General features: G+C 55.1%; 1 protein-coding gene across 1 annotated transcript; it reads right to left on the bottom strand.

Annotated features, from left to right (window-relative positions):
- Positions 1 to 757: 757 nt before the first annotated feature.
- On the bottom strand, positions 758 to 7,716 carry Cimip1 (ciliary microtubule inner protein 1). The gene is made up of 4 exons (XM_027946361.2): positions 7,649 to 7,716; positions 5,747 to 5,828; positions 4,389 to 4,490; positions 758 to 919 (listed from the first exon to the last, which is right to left on the bottom strand). Exons 1-4 carry the CDS (start codon positions 7,714 to 7,716, stop codon positions 758 to 760), a joined length of 414 nt encoding a protein of 137 aa, XP_027802162.2.
- Positions 7,717 to 13,992: the final 6,276 nt, after the last annotated feature.

Genomic DNA, 13,992 nt, shown 5'->3' on the forward strand with positions numbered 1-13,992 from the left:
TTCAAGAGTCCTGAGGACATGCTGGCTGTTCCTCTTTGGCTACCTGGGTGCCCTGACCCCCATGCTCTGGGCAGGGATGGAAATGAGGTGCTGACAGAGGGGCTGATGTCTGTGTTGGAAGGGGCCGGTTGGCCAGCTTGGACTCATATGGCGACCGGGAGGCGGGGTGGGTTGGTGGAGTGGTTGCCCTAGCACCTTGGGCAGCCCGTCTTCTGGACTTGGCTCAGTGGTGAATCTTGTGCTTCTTTCCACCCTTGAAGCTCTTGTCTTATTCCAGATACCCTCATCCAGGGGAGTCGGGGTCCTCGAGGTGTTGTATTACTCCTGAGAAGCAAGCCTGGGATCTGGCCACAGAAGCCCCGGTCAGCAATCCCATCGTCAATGGGGATCGTGGTAGGGGCAGTTGGAAGCTACGTTAAAGGGCCTAGACAAATGTCCTTAGAATTAAATCACTGTATTTTTAATAAAACATACTTAGAAATTCCCAAAGTTTCAACAAACATACCAACTAAAAAGAAAGTCAGGGAATTTATTTTGCCGTATTTGTTACATTAGCCAAGAACAGGGGTGCTGCATGAAGGTTCCAGAATAGGGACCAGTGAACCCAGAGTATCTAAGGCAGCCTCTGTGTTCTCTGCATGTCTGAGGAGCAAGATGAGGGCGCTCCATGCTCAGGACGTAGGGGTTCCTCACCTGGGCAGGCCCCAGGTGCCAGCTGGTCCCTGTTCACTGCCTCGGCGGGCAGGGGCTGCAGGGCTCAGTAGATGCCTTGCTTAGGCCAGCCCAACTCTCGGGCGTAGACCCCTTTGCAGCTTCTGATCTCAAAGTCAAGTTGCAGGCTCTTGTTCAGGCCTGGCACTGCCGACCTCCAGCCGATGAAGCCCTGGGACGTCTGTGGGACTGGGGGGGACGGAAGGACCTGGAGTGGAAATACAGATTACTCACCTGGGACCACAGCCATGTGGGCAGTGTCTGCCAAGGTCCCCAGTAACAGCATCCATGAGGCTGGGCATGGAAAAGACAGACACAAAAGCCATGTCCCTAACACATACTGAGCGTGAGCACATCCCTGGTCCCAGCCGCGGCTCACCTCTTTCCTGAAGGTAAAGAACACTGAACCCGTTTGTTCACCATGTAATGCTTCGAATACTTAATTTATGCAATTCATGACATCCAGTAAAATAACCTTTGTTTAGTGAAAGAGTCAAAAAAAGTTAAGGCTCAGAAGTATCAAATATTACAGTCCTCACTGTCCTTTATAAAATATAGGACAATATATTGTCAGGTGGCATTCTGGCAATATGGATACATCTTCCTACCCAAACTGTGGGAATGAAAAGCAACTGAAATTAATTTAAAAATCAAAAGGAAACAGGCTTCTATCTGAAATGAGAAAGCACAGCTTCCTTCATCCATTCCTCGGGAACACTTGGAACTTTTGGAAAGTGCGGGTACGTGTTTAGGCAGGTTCCCTCCTTTTAAAATAATTCCTTCTGCTTTCATACGTATTTGCACAAAAGCGGCGAGGAGGAACGTTTGTCCTCGCAGAAGAGCTTCACCAGGCCCGGGGCTGAGCTCACTCTAACGGGATTCTCCAGCCAGACCAAGGGGGAGGTGACATCCCAGGTGGCCGCCACTTGTGGAGGAAGCCCCTTCACACATGTTCTAGAAGAAGTAGGGAAATTAATCTGCTGAGGGCCACAGGTAGGGAGGGTCGCCCCCCAGAGGGCCTGAGTGTCCCCGAGCCAGTTGTGGATGCTCCCATTCAGTAGGGAAGACAAGCCAGTGCTGCCCACCCGGCCTGGCCCTGGGAGCAGACCAGGGCTTCAGTCTCTCTCCAGAGCAAAGAAGGGACGCAGGGAACACCAGCCCACGATGTCCTACTTCACCCCCTAGATGGCAGAGACACCGACACTGTGGCTAACTAGGGCACTGCAGGATTAAGAGCAGGATTGCAGTTATCACTAAAAGTGGAACTGCGGTCGCTCAGCACGTGTCCTGACATCCCCATGTCTGCACACCCCATGCCAGCCTCAGGGCGAGGTGTAGCAGCCATGGCCATAACTCCGTGCCCCCAAAGGGGTGTGTTCAGTGCAGCTTTGACTGCGTGCTCCGAGACACAGCAACCCCAGGACAGGCTTCTAAGAGACACGGGAGCAGAAAAGAGTGGTCAGTGTAAGAGGACACTGGGTGACAGGGTGGCAGGGCTGGAGACTGCCCACGCCTGTCTCTGCAGTCTACCCAGGTAGGGACACAGCACTGGTGACAGTGGCGCCCAGAGCTGCTCATAGGCTTTGGGTATTAAGGTCACCTTTAACAGTGAATTGCTGGGCAAAGTTAGTCACCCAAAGGGGACAGGAGGTGGAAAAGGGAAGCCATGTTCCTTTGCTGGGCAAGTGCAGAGTGAAGCAGAGGCCACTTCCTTTCCACTTGACTCAGGGTCCTTGTCCCATGCACTGAGTCCCACCAGCTCTGCCTGGTGTGTGTGGCTGGGACCTCTGGCTTGCTGTGGGGCAGGAGGCTCCCCGGGAGGAGCCACATGTCCTCCTCTTCCCTGTGGCTGGCCAGGAGGGGATTCTGCTCTTGTTCTGTGTCCCTCGGTCCGTTGAGAGGGGGTGATGCTGGTTGCAGGTGCCACCCCTGGGCAGGCACTGGGACATTAGTGGCAGAGGGAAGCCCAGCCCAAGTACAGGCAAGGCATTGGCAGGGACGGCTGTGGCTGAGAGACAGCAGAGGGGAACGGAGCCCTGGCCATGGTTCTTTTCTGGGGGCGGGGGTAGAGAGTTGGGACCTGCAGGAGCTGGCGGTAGGAGGGTCTCACAGGCGCATGGCGCACGGGAACGCCTCGGGAGGAGCACCCCCAATGTCGGCTCCTGGTGACAGTGTGGATGGGGGTTTTGGTAATCTTCTTATTTATATTTTTTTATATTTCTAAAGAGTTTCTAACAGTGACTCTGTTACCTTATCATCGGGGAGAATCCTCCACACGTCTCAGTGGTGTCCTTTCCGCCCTTCCCCATCCTCCGCCCTTCTTCCTTCTCCGCACAGGTCCACACTCACTGAATGCCCCCGAGTGTCCACCCGTGCCAGTGCCCATCGGACCCCAAGGACATGTCAGGAAAAGGAAGTCCCTCCATCTGGTCCCATCTGCCCCTTGGTCATGGGTTTTGTCCCCTCTCCCCATCAGCCACGGAACACCTCCACAGTGACAGAGGGCAGAGCCCAGGAACAGTGACAGGCCTGCGAGAGGAAGCCTGGGGACACGCAAAGCTTAATGATTTCTAGAGGCATCTGGCTCAGGTCCTCACTGGCAAGGTCTCAGGGGGACACCATCATGTCCTCTCTTCTCTGGGACTGTGAGGTCACTCCTGCTCTCCATCCTATATCCATTCTCTCCTTAGTGACCAGAGCAAGCTTCAGACCATCCCACGGCCCTGCTGGCTATATCCCGAGGCTTCCATTCAGACCAGACTCCCCAGCTCCCACTGCCTCCCAGGTCCAGCCTCTCTGTCCCCATCTGCCCTCCACCCACTGCCTCCCAGGTCCAGCCTCTATGACCCCACCTGCCCTCCACCCACTGCCTCCCAGGTCCAGCCTCTCTGTCCCCACCTGCCCTCCACCCAGTGCATGAGTCTCCAGCCACAGGCTACCTTTTGCTGCCCCTGAAACAGGCCAAGCTTTATTCAGCCTCAGGACCTTGATATGCGCTGTTCCTCTTCCTGGAATGCTTGGCCCTTGCCATCCCCCAGTCCTGGCTGAACAGGCATCTCTACAGGGAGCCGGCCCCCCCCAGCCCTTCTCCCCTGTCACTTCCCCTGGAGTTTCCCTGCACAGTGCCCCAGTGCTGGCTGCGTGTCTGATGTCGGCTCCCACCCAGGCCTGTGGACTGGCCCTCGTCTTCTTGCTCACCACCGTGCACCTGGTGCCTGGGCACTGCTGACTGAGCAGCCTTATAGGTGCGGGGTCTTGCCAGGTCTTTCCCACACACCACCCTGAGCTCTGGCAGGTGCTCAGCTGAGCCCATGACAGTGGTGCTGGGGAGGAACTGGAGACAGAGAGGCCTGGAGACAGAGAGGCCAAGAGACGCGCCCAGGACCACACAGGAGGGGAGCAACGGCGCGGGACTTGCACCGGGGGTCTCATTTTGGAGCCCCCCCTGCCCTGTTTTCTGGGCGGAACCCCTCATGTCCTTGGCCTGCCTCTGTGTCTGCTTTGGCAGGTGTGATGTGTCACCTGCTGTTCCACATCTGGGCTGGAAAGGGTGTGGGCACCGGGCGGCTGGCACGCCGGGCACCTCTCTGTTTGCCTTTGGCAGTTGAGTGAGACGGCTTTCAGCCAGGGCCATTTCTCACTTAGGAAACTGAGAATTTTAGCGCGACTTTGCAAACCTTGATGTACTTCTCCACAGGGGTCATTTGCCGGATGTGGAAACGCTCCGGAAGCTGGATTTTGGGCTTTGGGGTGCGGGATTCTTCTTCACCCTTGATTAACTGAAAGATAATCCAGAGATGGAGGCCTCAGGCTAAGGCTCCCCATGTTCCCCCCCAGAAATCACACTTGACAAATGACAGACGTGGGCTCGGGATATTGGGTGGAGCCAGTCCCAGTCACACAGCCCGAGCAGCGTGTGGGGACGGCGCACACGCCACCTCGAGGACTGCTCCCCTCCTCCTGATCGAAGCCTGCTAGCTCAGGTCCTGTGCGGTGACTGGAGCAACCCTCATGGGCTCTGGACTCAAAGGAAAAGAATGCCAACGTCTCGAGACCAACCTTCCAAACCGTCTAGGAGAGCCCCCTCCCCCCTGAATAGTTAAAGCAATTTTGAACTCCGAGAACCCAATTTAATTACATATAAGGACTATTAACACAGACTGATTTTATGCATATTATAATAATAAGGCCTCATTTATGCATAAAATTTCAAATTGTATAACTCTAAGAATTTAAAAAAACTCATTAAGAGTGGCATAATTTCAAAGCCAGTGTGGGGGGTGCTGTAGATGGTTCCCACTGTCTTGAATCACAGTGTTTGAGTGATGTGGCTCTTGGGTGCTGTGTCCCTCCCAAGAAGGGTGGCTTCGTGGTTTGGGCCAGAGGTCCTCTGAGAAGTGGCAAGCTGGCCAGCGCCCAGGGAAGCCCATGTGAGCCTTTTGTGTGTCTACATGGTGTTTTTGTAAGTCACGTGCCCTGGACGCAGATACTTGAACAAGGAATGTCTTGAATAAGTGGATGTGTGCCTGGCCTGCGTGGCAGCCCTCGCTGGGCTGGCGGTGGCTGCCTCTTTGCCAGCGTCCCCACCGCTTCCTATTAATGGTGTTTGGCCTCTTCTCCTGCTTGTCACTTGCTGGGCTTGTAGTGCCCCTCACAATCACCCACTTCACAGATAGGAAGGGTGAGGTCAGACGGCTGTGGAGCTAGACCCACCAGCTTCTCTTGTTGGCATGTCCCTTATTAGTCGTGGGACTTTGCAGTCCTTTGAGACCAATTCCTGATATGTTCAGAGGACATAAAGTGGCAGCTCTTTCTGCACAGGGCCCTGGTGCAGATTAAACAAGCTGGTTCTGCTGAAGTACTCAGCACGTGCCTGGCACATAGTAGGCACTCAGTCACTGGTGAAGGCAAGGAGATGTCTGCTTTCAAGCTTAATAATCTTTGCCTACCACACACTCTTTAATCCTATTCTTGCACTTGCTAACCACTCAGTCTCCAAAATGATGGACTCTGTGATGTCAAGGTTTATGCTTACCTCCTCCACAGGGGTTGTTAAAAATCCCCAGTTCTGGGGCCAGTTTTTCTGTGCTTCGGATTCAGCCTTCAGACGGTATTTCCTGAAAAAGAGAGTTCCTGGGTGCTGGGCAATATTTGATAAAGGTTCCAGCCACAGACTGCAGAAGAGCATAAACTTCCCATTCTTTGTGCGCACTGAATGGGTGGTGGTTATGCTGGGGATGGAGCTGGGAGCCAGAGAGCCCAGGCCCCAGGGCTGAGCAGGCTGAAGGAAATGAGGCACTGGGGCTGCTGCATGGGGGAGTTGGCAGTGCCAGACAAGGACAGGGCCACTCCATGAGAGGGGACTGAATAGCCCCTGGCCCTGGTGCCCCACAGTCATGGGTATACATTAAGTAATTCTGTAAGTACCCTGTTCCTCCAGGCAAGGACTGGCATGAGGGGGCAGGATTTAAGAAGGGGCTCTGTCCTGCCTGACTTGATGCCCAGCCCCTTCTTAAATATCACACCCCAGGGGCCTCACTCACTAGGTAACCCAGCCTGCTTTCCTGCCATGTTGAATATGATTTCTACATAACTACCTGTGAGCTGAGCTGAGTGCAGTTGGCAAGCTGGTGTGTCACATTTTGCAGATACCCAATTAAACATTACTTGTTTAGATTTTTAGTTCCTTCTGTTTTGGAATCAATATCTGCACCTTTCCCCCATCTCAAGGTTTTTGGAGGCCCTGACCAAGCTCTTGGCCCTGAGCATCTAAGGCAGAGTCTGTTTCTAACAGAGATCTAACAGGGGCCAAAAATATGAGTTGCATATGTAATTGGTAAATTTTCGTGTAGCCATATCGAAAAGAAAGCAACAATCACCAAGTGATGTTAATTTAAATAATACGGTTTTTGCATGAATCTTTGAAATCTGTCGTGTATTTTACACTTATAGCTAATTCCAATTTGGACCAGTTACATTCCAAGTGATTAATAGCCGTGTTGGACTTGGACAGCACAGTCCAAGCTTTTAATAAGGCCCGGTTCACAGAGGAGGGGCCATCTGATTTGGGCACTGAACCATGAGTAGGAGGAGTTTGCCTGGTGAAGGAAGGAAAGGGCATTCCAGGCAGAGGGACAGGCCCTGCTCCGGGGCTAGTCCCTGCTGGGGATACGTGAATGAATACAAAGATTTTTTTTTTAAATTAATGTTGTGATAGGGATCACCATGCTGGTTTTCCATATGTGAAAGTGATATAAAGTTTTCAATAATTTTTTTTCAGTGAAACAGCCAAATTAAACACAAATATGGAGTGACTTATGCAGGTGTCTCAGGAAAAGGATGACAACACAGAGCTGGGGTATAGGCAGCTGAAGTTGAGGGGTGAGCAAGCTTGAGCTGACCCTGAAACTCCCTTCATTCAAATCAGCAGCTGCCCCTATGGACTGCTTTGAAAGAGATGGAGTGACAGTGGCAGTCCTCCGGAATGCCAAGGGAGGCCCACTGCAGGGTCTGCTGGCATCCATCGTAGGGAAAAATGGATCTAGTTTTTAAATTAAAATTTCTTATTACTTAAAACTACAGGAAAATTGAGAAATAAAGTGCTTACGTATTCTCCTTCTAATTGAACAATTATTAACAGTTTTGTTTCTTTTTTAAAAAATCGGTAAATCTTAAAAATCACACTTCCTAACTGGCCCTAACAGGCTGACCTGTGCGATTGTTCCAAAATCTTTCCCACCTTCAGGGCGGGCGGGCAGGAGTTGGGGGGGAACCCTGTGGTGGCTCTCTGTCCCTATATTGTCCCCTTTCCTCAGGGTGCTCCACTGTCCTCTGAGCACTCTCCTGGCGCCCAGAGGTCCACCATTTCTGGACTTGGTGGGAACCGAAGCTGCCAGGTGAGGACGGCCCGTCCCGGGGAAGAGGACCCTGCCCTTACCAGATCTCGTCCTGGGCCACCAGGTTCATGCGCTCCGCGCCCGCGGTGCCAAGCTGTCTCTGAGCCATGAGCCCGGGGTTTCCGTGCACGAGCGTGCACGCTCAGGACCTGGGCTCGCGTCTCCTGTCGCTAGGGAGACCGGTTGCCAGGCAACGCAGGACGCAGGCAGAGGCGGTGCGCACCTAGAGTGGGTGGGGCGCTGGGCGCTTGTTGAGAGCCTCTGCTTTGTGCTAGCATCGGAGCCCTGGGTGCACCAGCTTGCCCACGTGCTGCTCCGAGGGACACCTCTAGGCCTGACACCTCTCCTGGTTTAAATCCCTTCCTGCAATGGAGCCGCAGTTACAGTCCCCACCAGGGCCTTGTCCACCACCCTGCAGAGCGGCTCCATGTGATCTCCATGTGATCTTCCTGTAGGTGGAGTCATCCCGAGGCCCACTCTGTGCTGGCCTCGATTGCCCAGTGTTACTTTGCCCGGTGTCCACCCGCCCTGTGGCCAGTAGCCCTCTGTTCATTTCTACCCCTGAACAGTGTTCCATTCAGGGGCTCTCGGACACAGCATGTGGGTCTTTGCACTCTGTGAAAGGCCTGCTCTGAACATCACTGCACGTGTCTTTTGGAGAATGTATGGATGCACCATATGCTCTAAGATGATCCCGAAATGAAGTCGATTCCCAGTTGCTATCACCCCAGACCCAGCACCTGCACTGCCTTCCTCGGTGCTCATCAGCGCTGGTCATGTTTGTTGACTGGCTCACCAACAGGGTTTGGAGGCCACTCAGCTGGGGCTGCCCTCTCCTGATGAGCCCACACTAGGCAGTGGGTGCTCTTCTTGGTGTTGAAATGCCTGGCCAAGGTCCCAGGTTGGGACATCCCTACTGCCCACCCGGACAGATTAGCGATGGGCCAGGTGGGGCTGGAAGTGTCTGAATCGAACTCAATCCATTCACGGCTCAGTCTTGTGGCCGAGCTGCTAGGGAGGCCACGAGCTGGCCGGCTGTGCGGGTGGACAGGTCTTCAGGTGGACGGGGCATTCTTGTCTTTTCTCCAAGGTAGATGTTCTGGGAAGAGTTAAGTGGGTGGCTGGGAAGAGACCCTCCTGTCGGGTGAGGGGGAATTCTGCTCCCCCTTGGGAAGCTCCTAGCCCAGTTCTGTTCCAACGATTAAGTGAGGGTAGACGCCGGGCTGGCTGAGTGTCTGTCTGCGCCTGACACCAAGGTCATGCTACGTGTGCAGCAGCCCACGTGTCTGATGCCAGCTGAGCTCTGGGGACACTGGAGGGAGCTGCAGTGACAAGGAGTTGCCATGCCAATGTCCACTGTCCTCAGAAACTGAGGTGGATGGATAATGCAGCACGTGGGCACCCACATGAGACATCATGCCAGGGGGAGAGACATGCTCTGGATAAGGTCAAATCAGGGTATGGTGCCATAGTGACAGGGACAGGAGAGGGCTGTGGAGGGACTCTTAGAAAGAGTGGTCAGGGGAGGCCTTTCTGAGGAGAGGACATCTGAGTACAGATCTGGTGAGGGAGGGGCTCTGAAAAGGGATGGAAAAGTTGTCTGTGGGGCAGTGCAAATGTCCTGGGGAAGAGGCAATGTCAGGGGGTCTGAAGAACCCTGGAAATGAAACAGGGAGAGTTTCCTGGAAATGGAACAGGCCAATCCCCTGACTTCTGGAAGTCAGTCTAGCAAGATGAGTGTAGCCCCGTATGTGAGATGACAGGTGTATGTATGTGATTCAGGGTGAACAGAAAAGTGCACAGGAAGTGATGAGTGGGCTGGGTGTTGAAGGATGCATGAGAGTTCACTGATGTCCACCCTCCTCAGAAATATCTGCACAGGGGAGTGCGTCCAAAACTAGACTACTGTGGTCAAGTGGACAGGTTTGAGGAGGTGACGTGGGCTCAGCTCTCTGCTCTACCTCTTCCTAGTGACCGTGGGCAAGTTGCCTACCCTCTCTGAGCCCTAGTTTCCCCATCTGTGGAGGACCCCCTTCTCTCTGTGAAACAAGAAATTCATGGGTCTCTGGAAAACCATTTCTGCACCTCATACTTTTTAATTTTCTTGACAAAATTGCCCTTCAGCAGAGATTTCAAGTGGGGAGAGCGGAGAGCCTGGGGGGACGGCCACCCTGCCGACTGCGTGTGGGGAACGGAGGCAATATTTACAGCCCGCACGAGGTTCGCTGTGTTCCTGTGTATTAATATTTTTTGGCCTTCTCTCAGTTCTTGGGGACAGTTTATTTTTTATTTTTTTTTTCATTTTGCTGTTGCTTTATAAAACATTTTGACAGCGGACGCCAACTGCTTCTTTTTTAGTTTTTAAGCTTAAACAGTTTTCTTTTTTATTGGATGATTTTTTTTTTCTGTAACTGAAGCCTGCTTTGTGGGTGCTTGGTTTCTGCCAGCAGGGCCCCCGTTGCCACAGCACAGGTGACGCTCAGGTGCCCCAGGGCAGAGGCCAGAGCCTCGTTCTCAGAGAGTCAGGGCAGGGGTGCATCTGACGGCCTGGCGGGGCCTGTGGACCCCGAGCTCTGTCTTTGCGCGCCCATCATGTGCCTTCGCCTGGCCCAGGCCTCTGCTCTTGCCTGCAGGCGGTCCACACACCCCCAGCGGCGGCTGGCATCATCCAGAGCTTGGGGAGGAGGAAGGAGCCGCCCCCCCACATTGCCCTGGAGACCACCCTCACAGGCCCTCTCCGTTTGGCCCACTGACCAGCTACTGCTCCAGTTAGGGCCCCAGCAGGCTGAGGCCCTTAAGCTGCCCTTGGCCTCCCTAGCCTCCCCTCCCAGCGCCCAGCATGTGAGCAAAGCCCAGCCCCAGGCCCACCGCGAGGGGCAGGGAATGCAAGCAGAAGCCAGGGAGACCCAGTTTTGACCAAACTGTGCCAGCCGTGGCCATCTAAGGTGGGAAGTGCCCAGAGGCTGGGGCAGCGCCTGGGCTGCCCTCCAGCTTCCCAGTGGACACACATTCCCCCACCTCCAATCCCACCAGGTCGGAAGTGTGCTGTGTCCTGAAGGTGACAGACACAAGCACCAGCTGAGCTCCAGGGTCTAGGTGCCTAATTCCTGTTGTTCCCTCACTTTCTTTAGCTGGGCTGCCGACTGGGGGGCTTGAGGTCCCCTGGATGGGGGAGACTGCCCACAGAGGGTCAGAGAACATTGTGAAGGGAAACTGGAACAGTGGGTAGAAGGGGCCCGAGGGAGATGGTTCCATAAAGCGACAGCCCCCGTTCATCACTCCCGGGGACCTGGCTAACTCCCCCCGACACCTGAGACTAGAGGACAGGACAGCTGTGCCCGGCTGTTCGCTCCATTATTCAGTGGTGTTTATCAAGTCTCTCAAACGCCCTGGGCCTTGAGCCAGGTCCTGGAACCTAGCAGGGAGCAGGCAGACTTAGTTCAACCCTCAGGAGGCTCCCTGCACCAGAGGAGTTCCAGATATTGTTATAAAAACGTACATGGTGATGTGGAGTCAGGAGGGCTCTTGGTGGTTGGTCAGGGCTCCCCAGAAACAGCAGAGGAATTGGGCCTGTAGGCCTTGGGGTGCAATGAGCCCATTTTCCATTGCTATAAGGTGACACCTGAGGCTAGGTAATCTGTAAAGAAAAGAGGCTGATTGGGCTCAGTCCTGGAAGTTCAAGAGCACACTGCTGGCCTCTGCTCAGCTCCACTGAGGGCTTCATGGCGGATGACATCAATGGCAGGAGCATAGGCAGAAGAGATCACGTGGTGAGACAGGAAGCCAAGGAGGGGGAGAGGCCAGGCTTGCCTTTTGATTTTTTTGGCACCAGAGATTGAACCCAGGAGCACTTGGCCAATGAGCCTCATCCCCAGCCCTATTTTATATTTTATTTAGGGACAAGGTCTCACTGAGCTGCTTAGCACCTTGCCTTTGCTGAGGCTGACTTTGAACTCGAGATCCTCCTGCCTCAGCCTCCCGAGCTCCTGGGATCACAGGTGTGAGCCACTGCGCCCGGCTCAGTCTTGCCTTTTATAACGACCCTCTCTTTGGAGAACTCGCCTGAGTTTCCTTCCGAGGGCCATGAGCCCAGTGTCCTGGCCTCCTCCCCACAGGCCCCACCTCCTAAGGTTCCACTTGCTCCACCATCATACCTGGGACAAAGCTTCTGAGGCATGACGTGCGGGGGACAGACCACGCCTAGACCACGGAGGGGGTGGGAGGAGTTGGCCTTCCCATCAACAGTGCGTCTGACAGCTGGGTCTGGTCCCTCGTGCAGCTTCCTCACCTGGGGCACATTTCAGGACTCCCTACGTCCCCGCTGCCCCCAGACGAAGCTCTGTGACCTCCTCATTGCAGGAGTGTCGAGGAGGTCAGGGCTGAGGTGAGGCCTGGGGAGACAGAGGAGGAAGGTGTCTGTTCCTGGCGCTGTCCTTCCTGAGCTTCCTGTGACCTCATGCAGGAGATCCTCTGCCGCCTGGCATGCGAGGGATCCCCATCGCTCGGAACAAAGGGGATCTGGACCATTGGCTCTCGAATCTCTTCCCTCTGCTGCCCCGGGGAAGGCGCTGTGGCCAGCTTCCTGACATTTCTGCCTTAATTTGCCTGGTCCAGGTCCCCGTGGGCTCAGCTGCTTCAGGGGCTGGGCCAGGGCCGCCTCTGCTCACCTGCAAACGTCCACTGTTGCTGCTTTAGCCTGGGCCTGGGCGGGTCCTGAGGATGCCCCTTGGGTGGGGCACGCCCATGGCCCTCGGGGCGGGAGAAGTGTCAGCTTCTGGTACATCGGGAAGCCACCCCAGGGGCCACAGAGAGCATGACCAGGACTCTGGGGATGACCTCTTGGCTGCCCCTGAGTCCAGGGAGCACTTGGGGGGCCTCGTGGCTGTGCCTTTCAAGAGCTTCGTTTTCCTTACTGTGGTGGGAGTGTTAGGTTCTCAATCAATAACAGCCATGATGGTAGAAACAACAACTGGAATTTGTCAGGCACCGAGGCCACGAGTACCTCCCCAGCACCACTGCATTTCAACCTCTCAGTGGCCTTGCAGAGGCAGATGCAGAATCAGAGAAGTTAGGTCACCTGCCCATGGTCACACAGCTAGAAAGGTAGAAAACCAAGACCCAGAGATTTCTGAGTTGTGGACAAGACTGATTTCTAGTTTGAAGATCTGCTGGAATTCCTGTTTAGACCTCTTAGACGGATGGCAGACAGGACTGTGGTGTTTCCCAGGTCACAGTCTGAACAATTGGAATGGCTGCGAAGGCCACAGATGGCCCTGATCCTTTTTTCCCCCTCCCTACATGCTTGAGTGGGGGGCTCTCCAGTTGGATATTTGTGGGCTGTTCACTACGGGCCTCCTGGGGCCCAGCTCCCTGCGTGGGAAGGGTCAGCATGCAGTGTGAATGGCAAGGCTCCCGGAGTCGAGGGGACTGGCTCTGAGTCCATTCTTCCCCAGACCCAGCCACCGACGGTGCCCAGCTGAGGGAGGTCCTCGGCGGTGCTCATTGTGTTGAGCTGAGGCCACTGGAGCAGTCCCAAGGACGGAAGCCCCTCTGGGATGGGGAAAGGCATCACCCAAGTCCCGGCCTCTGGGCCCAGGAGACCAGACCCGCTGGGCCTCACGGACGAGGCCTGGAGGCGGTGGGTCTGTGGGTGGACCCCTCTGCAGCCTCTCTGGGGCTCTTGGCTCTCATTCTCAGGTGCCTTCACCTGCAGGGGCTTCCCCCCAATGCCTGGGGCTCCACAGACTCCGGGAGGCTGAGCTGGGGTGGGCGCTAACTTCAGAGATGCGCTGGCACCAGGGCCACTGGGGAGCGTCACGGGTGCCGAGCCTTTTTAGAAAACGTTTTCATTTATTCCCTTTAGATGTGCCTGACGGCAGAGTGCATTTTGACTGTTATGCATACCTGGAGCTTGACTCCGTCCCTGTGGCTGCACGTGACGGGGAGTCTCACTGGTCATGTGTTCGGGAGTGATGTCCGACCCACTCCTCCTCCTTCCCCTTCCCATCGTCCCTTTTGTCTAATCCGGTGAACTTCTGTCCCCTTATTGCGTGTTAGCGTCCGCATGTGCCTGCGGGGACCTTGGAGGGTAGAGCAGGCGGAGCACAGGAGCGAGGGCTCCGTCCCTGAAGTCTGATCACTGAAGGGGCTCATCAGGGCTTCCCAGGTGGGAAGGGGATGCAGCCCGGGGCCATGATCTGCAGCCATTCATTCTCCCTGGCTTCTTTTTCTGAGACGGGGTGCAGGGAGGGGGAGAGGGGAGGTGGCAGGGCGGTGAGGCCTGGCTGTGGAGGGCTTGCCCTGCCCTGGACCTGTACCTAATGGAGGTGGGGCCCTGGGCTCTAGGACACTGAAGTCACCCGGCCTCCGTCTGAATGTGAGGGAG

The sequence above is a fragment of the Marmota flaviventris genome, chromosome 2 (genome assembly GCF_047511675.1).
Source record: "Marmota flaviventris isolate mMarFla1 chromosome 2, mMarFla1.hap1, whole genome shotgun sequence".
Taxonomy (NCBI): domain Eukaryota; kingdom Metazoa; phylum Chordata; class Mammalia; order Rodentia; family Sciuridae; genus Marmota; species Marmota flaviventris.

Bases quoted from the DNA above. Each gene is read 5' to 3' on its own strand.
- Cimip1 (XM_027946361.2), bottom strand. From the start codon at position 7,716: ATGGCTCAGAGACAGCTTGGCACCGCGGGCGCGGAGCGCATGAACCTG. The intron at 4,491-5,746 runs GTAAGCATAAAC...ATTATCTTTCAG, and splicing joins TAACAACCCCTGTGGAGGAG to TTAATCAAGGGTGAAGAAGA. The intron at 920-4,388 runs GTTTGCAAAGTC...TTTCCACTCCAG, and splicing joins CTGTGGAGAAGTACATCAAG to GTCCTTCCGTCCCCCCCAGT.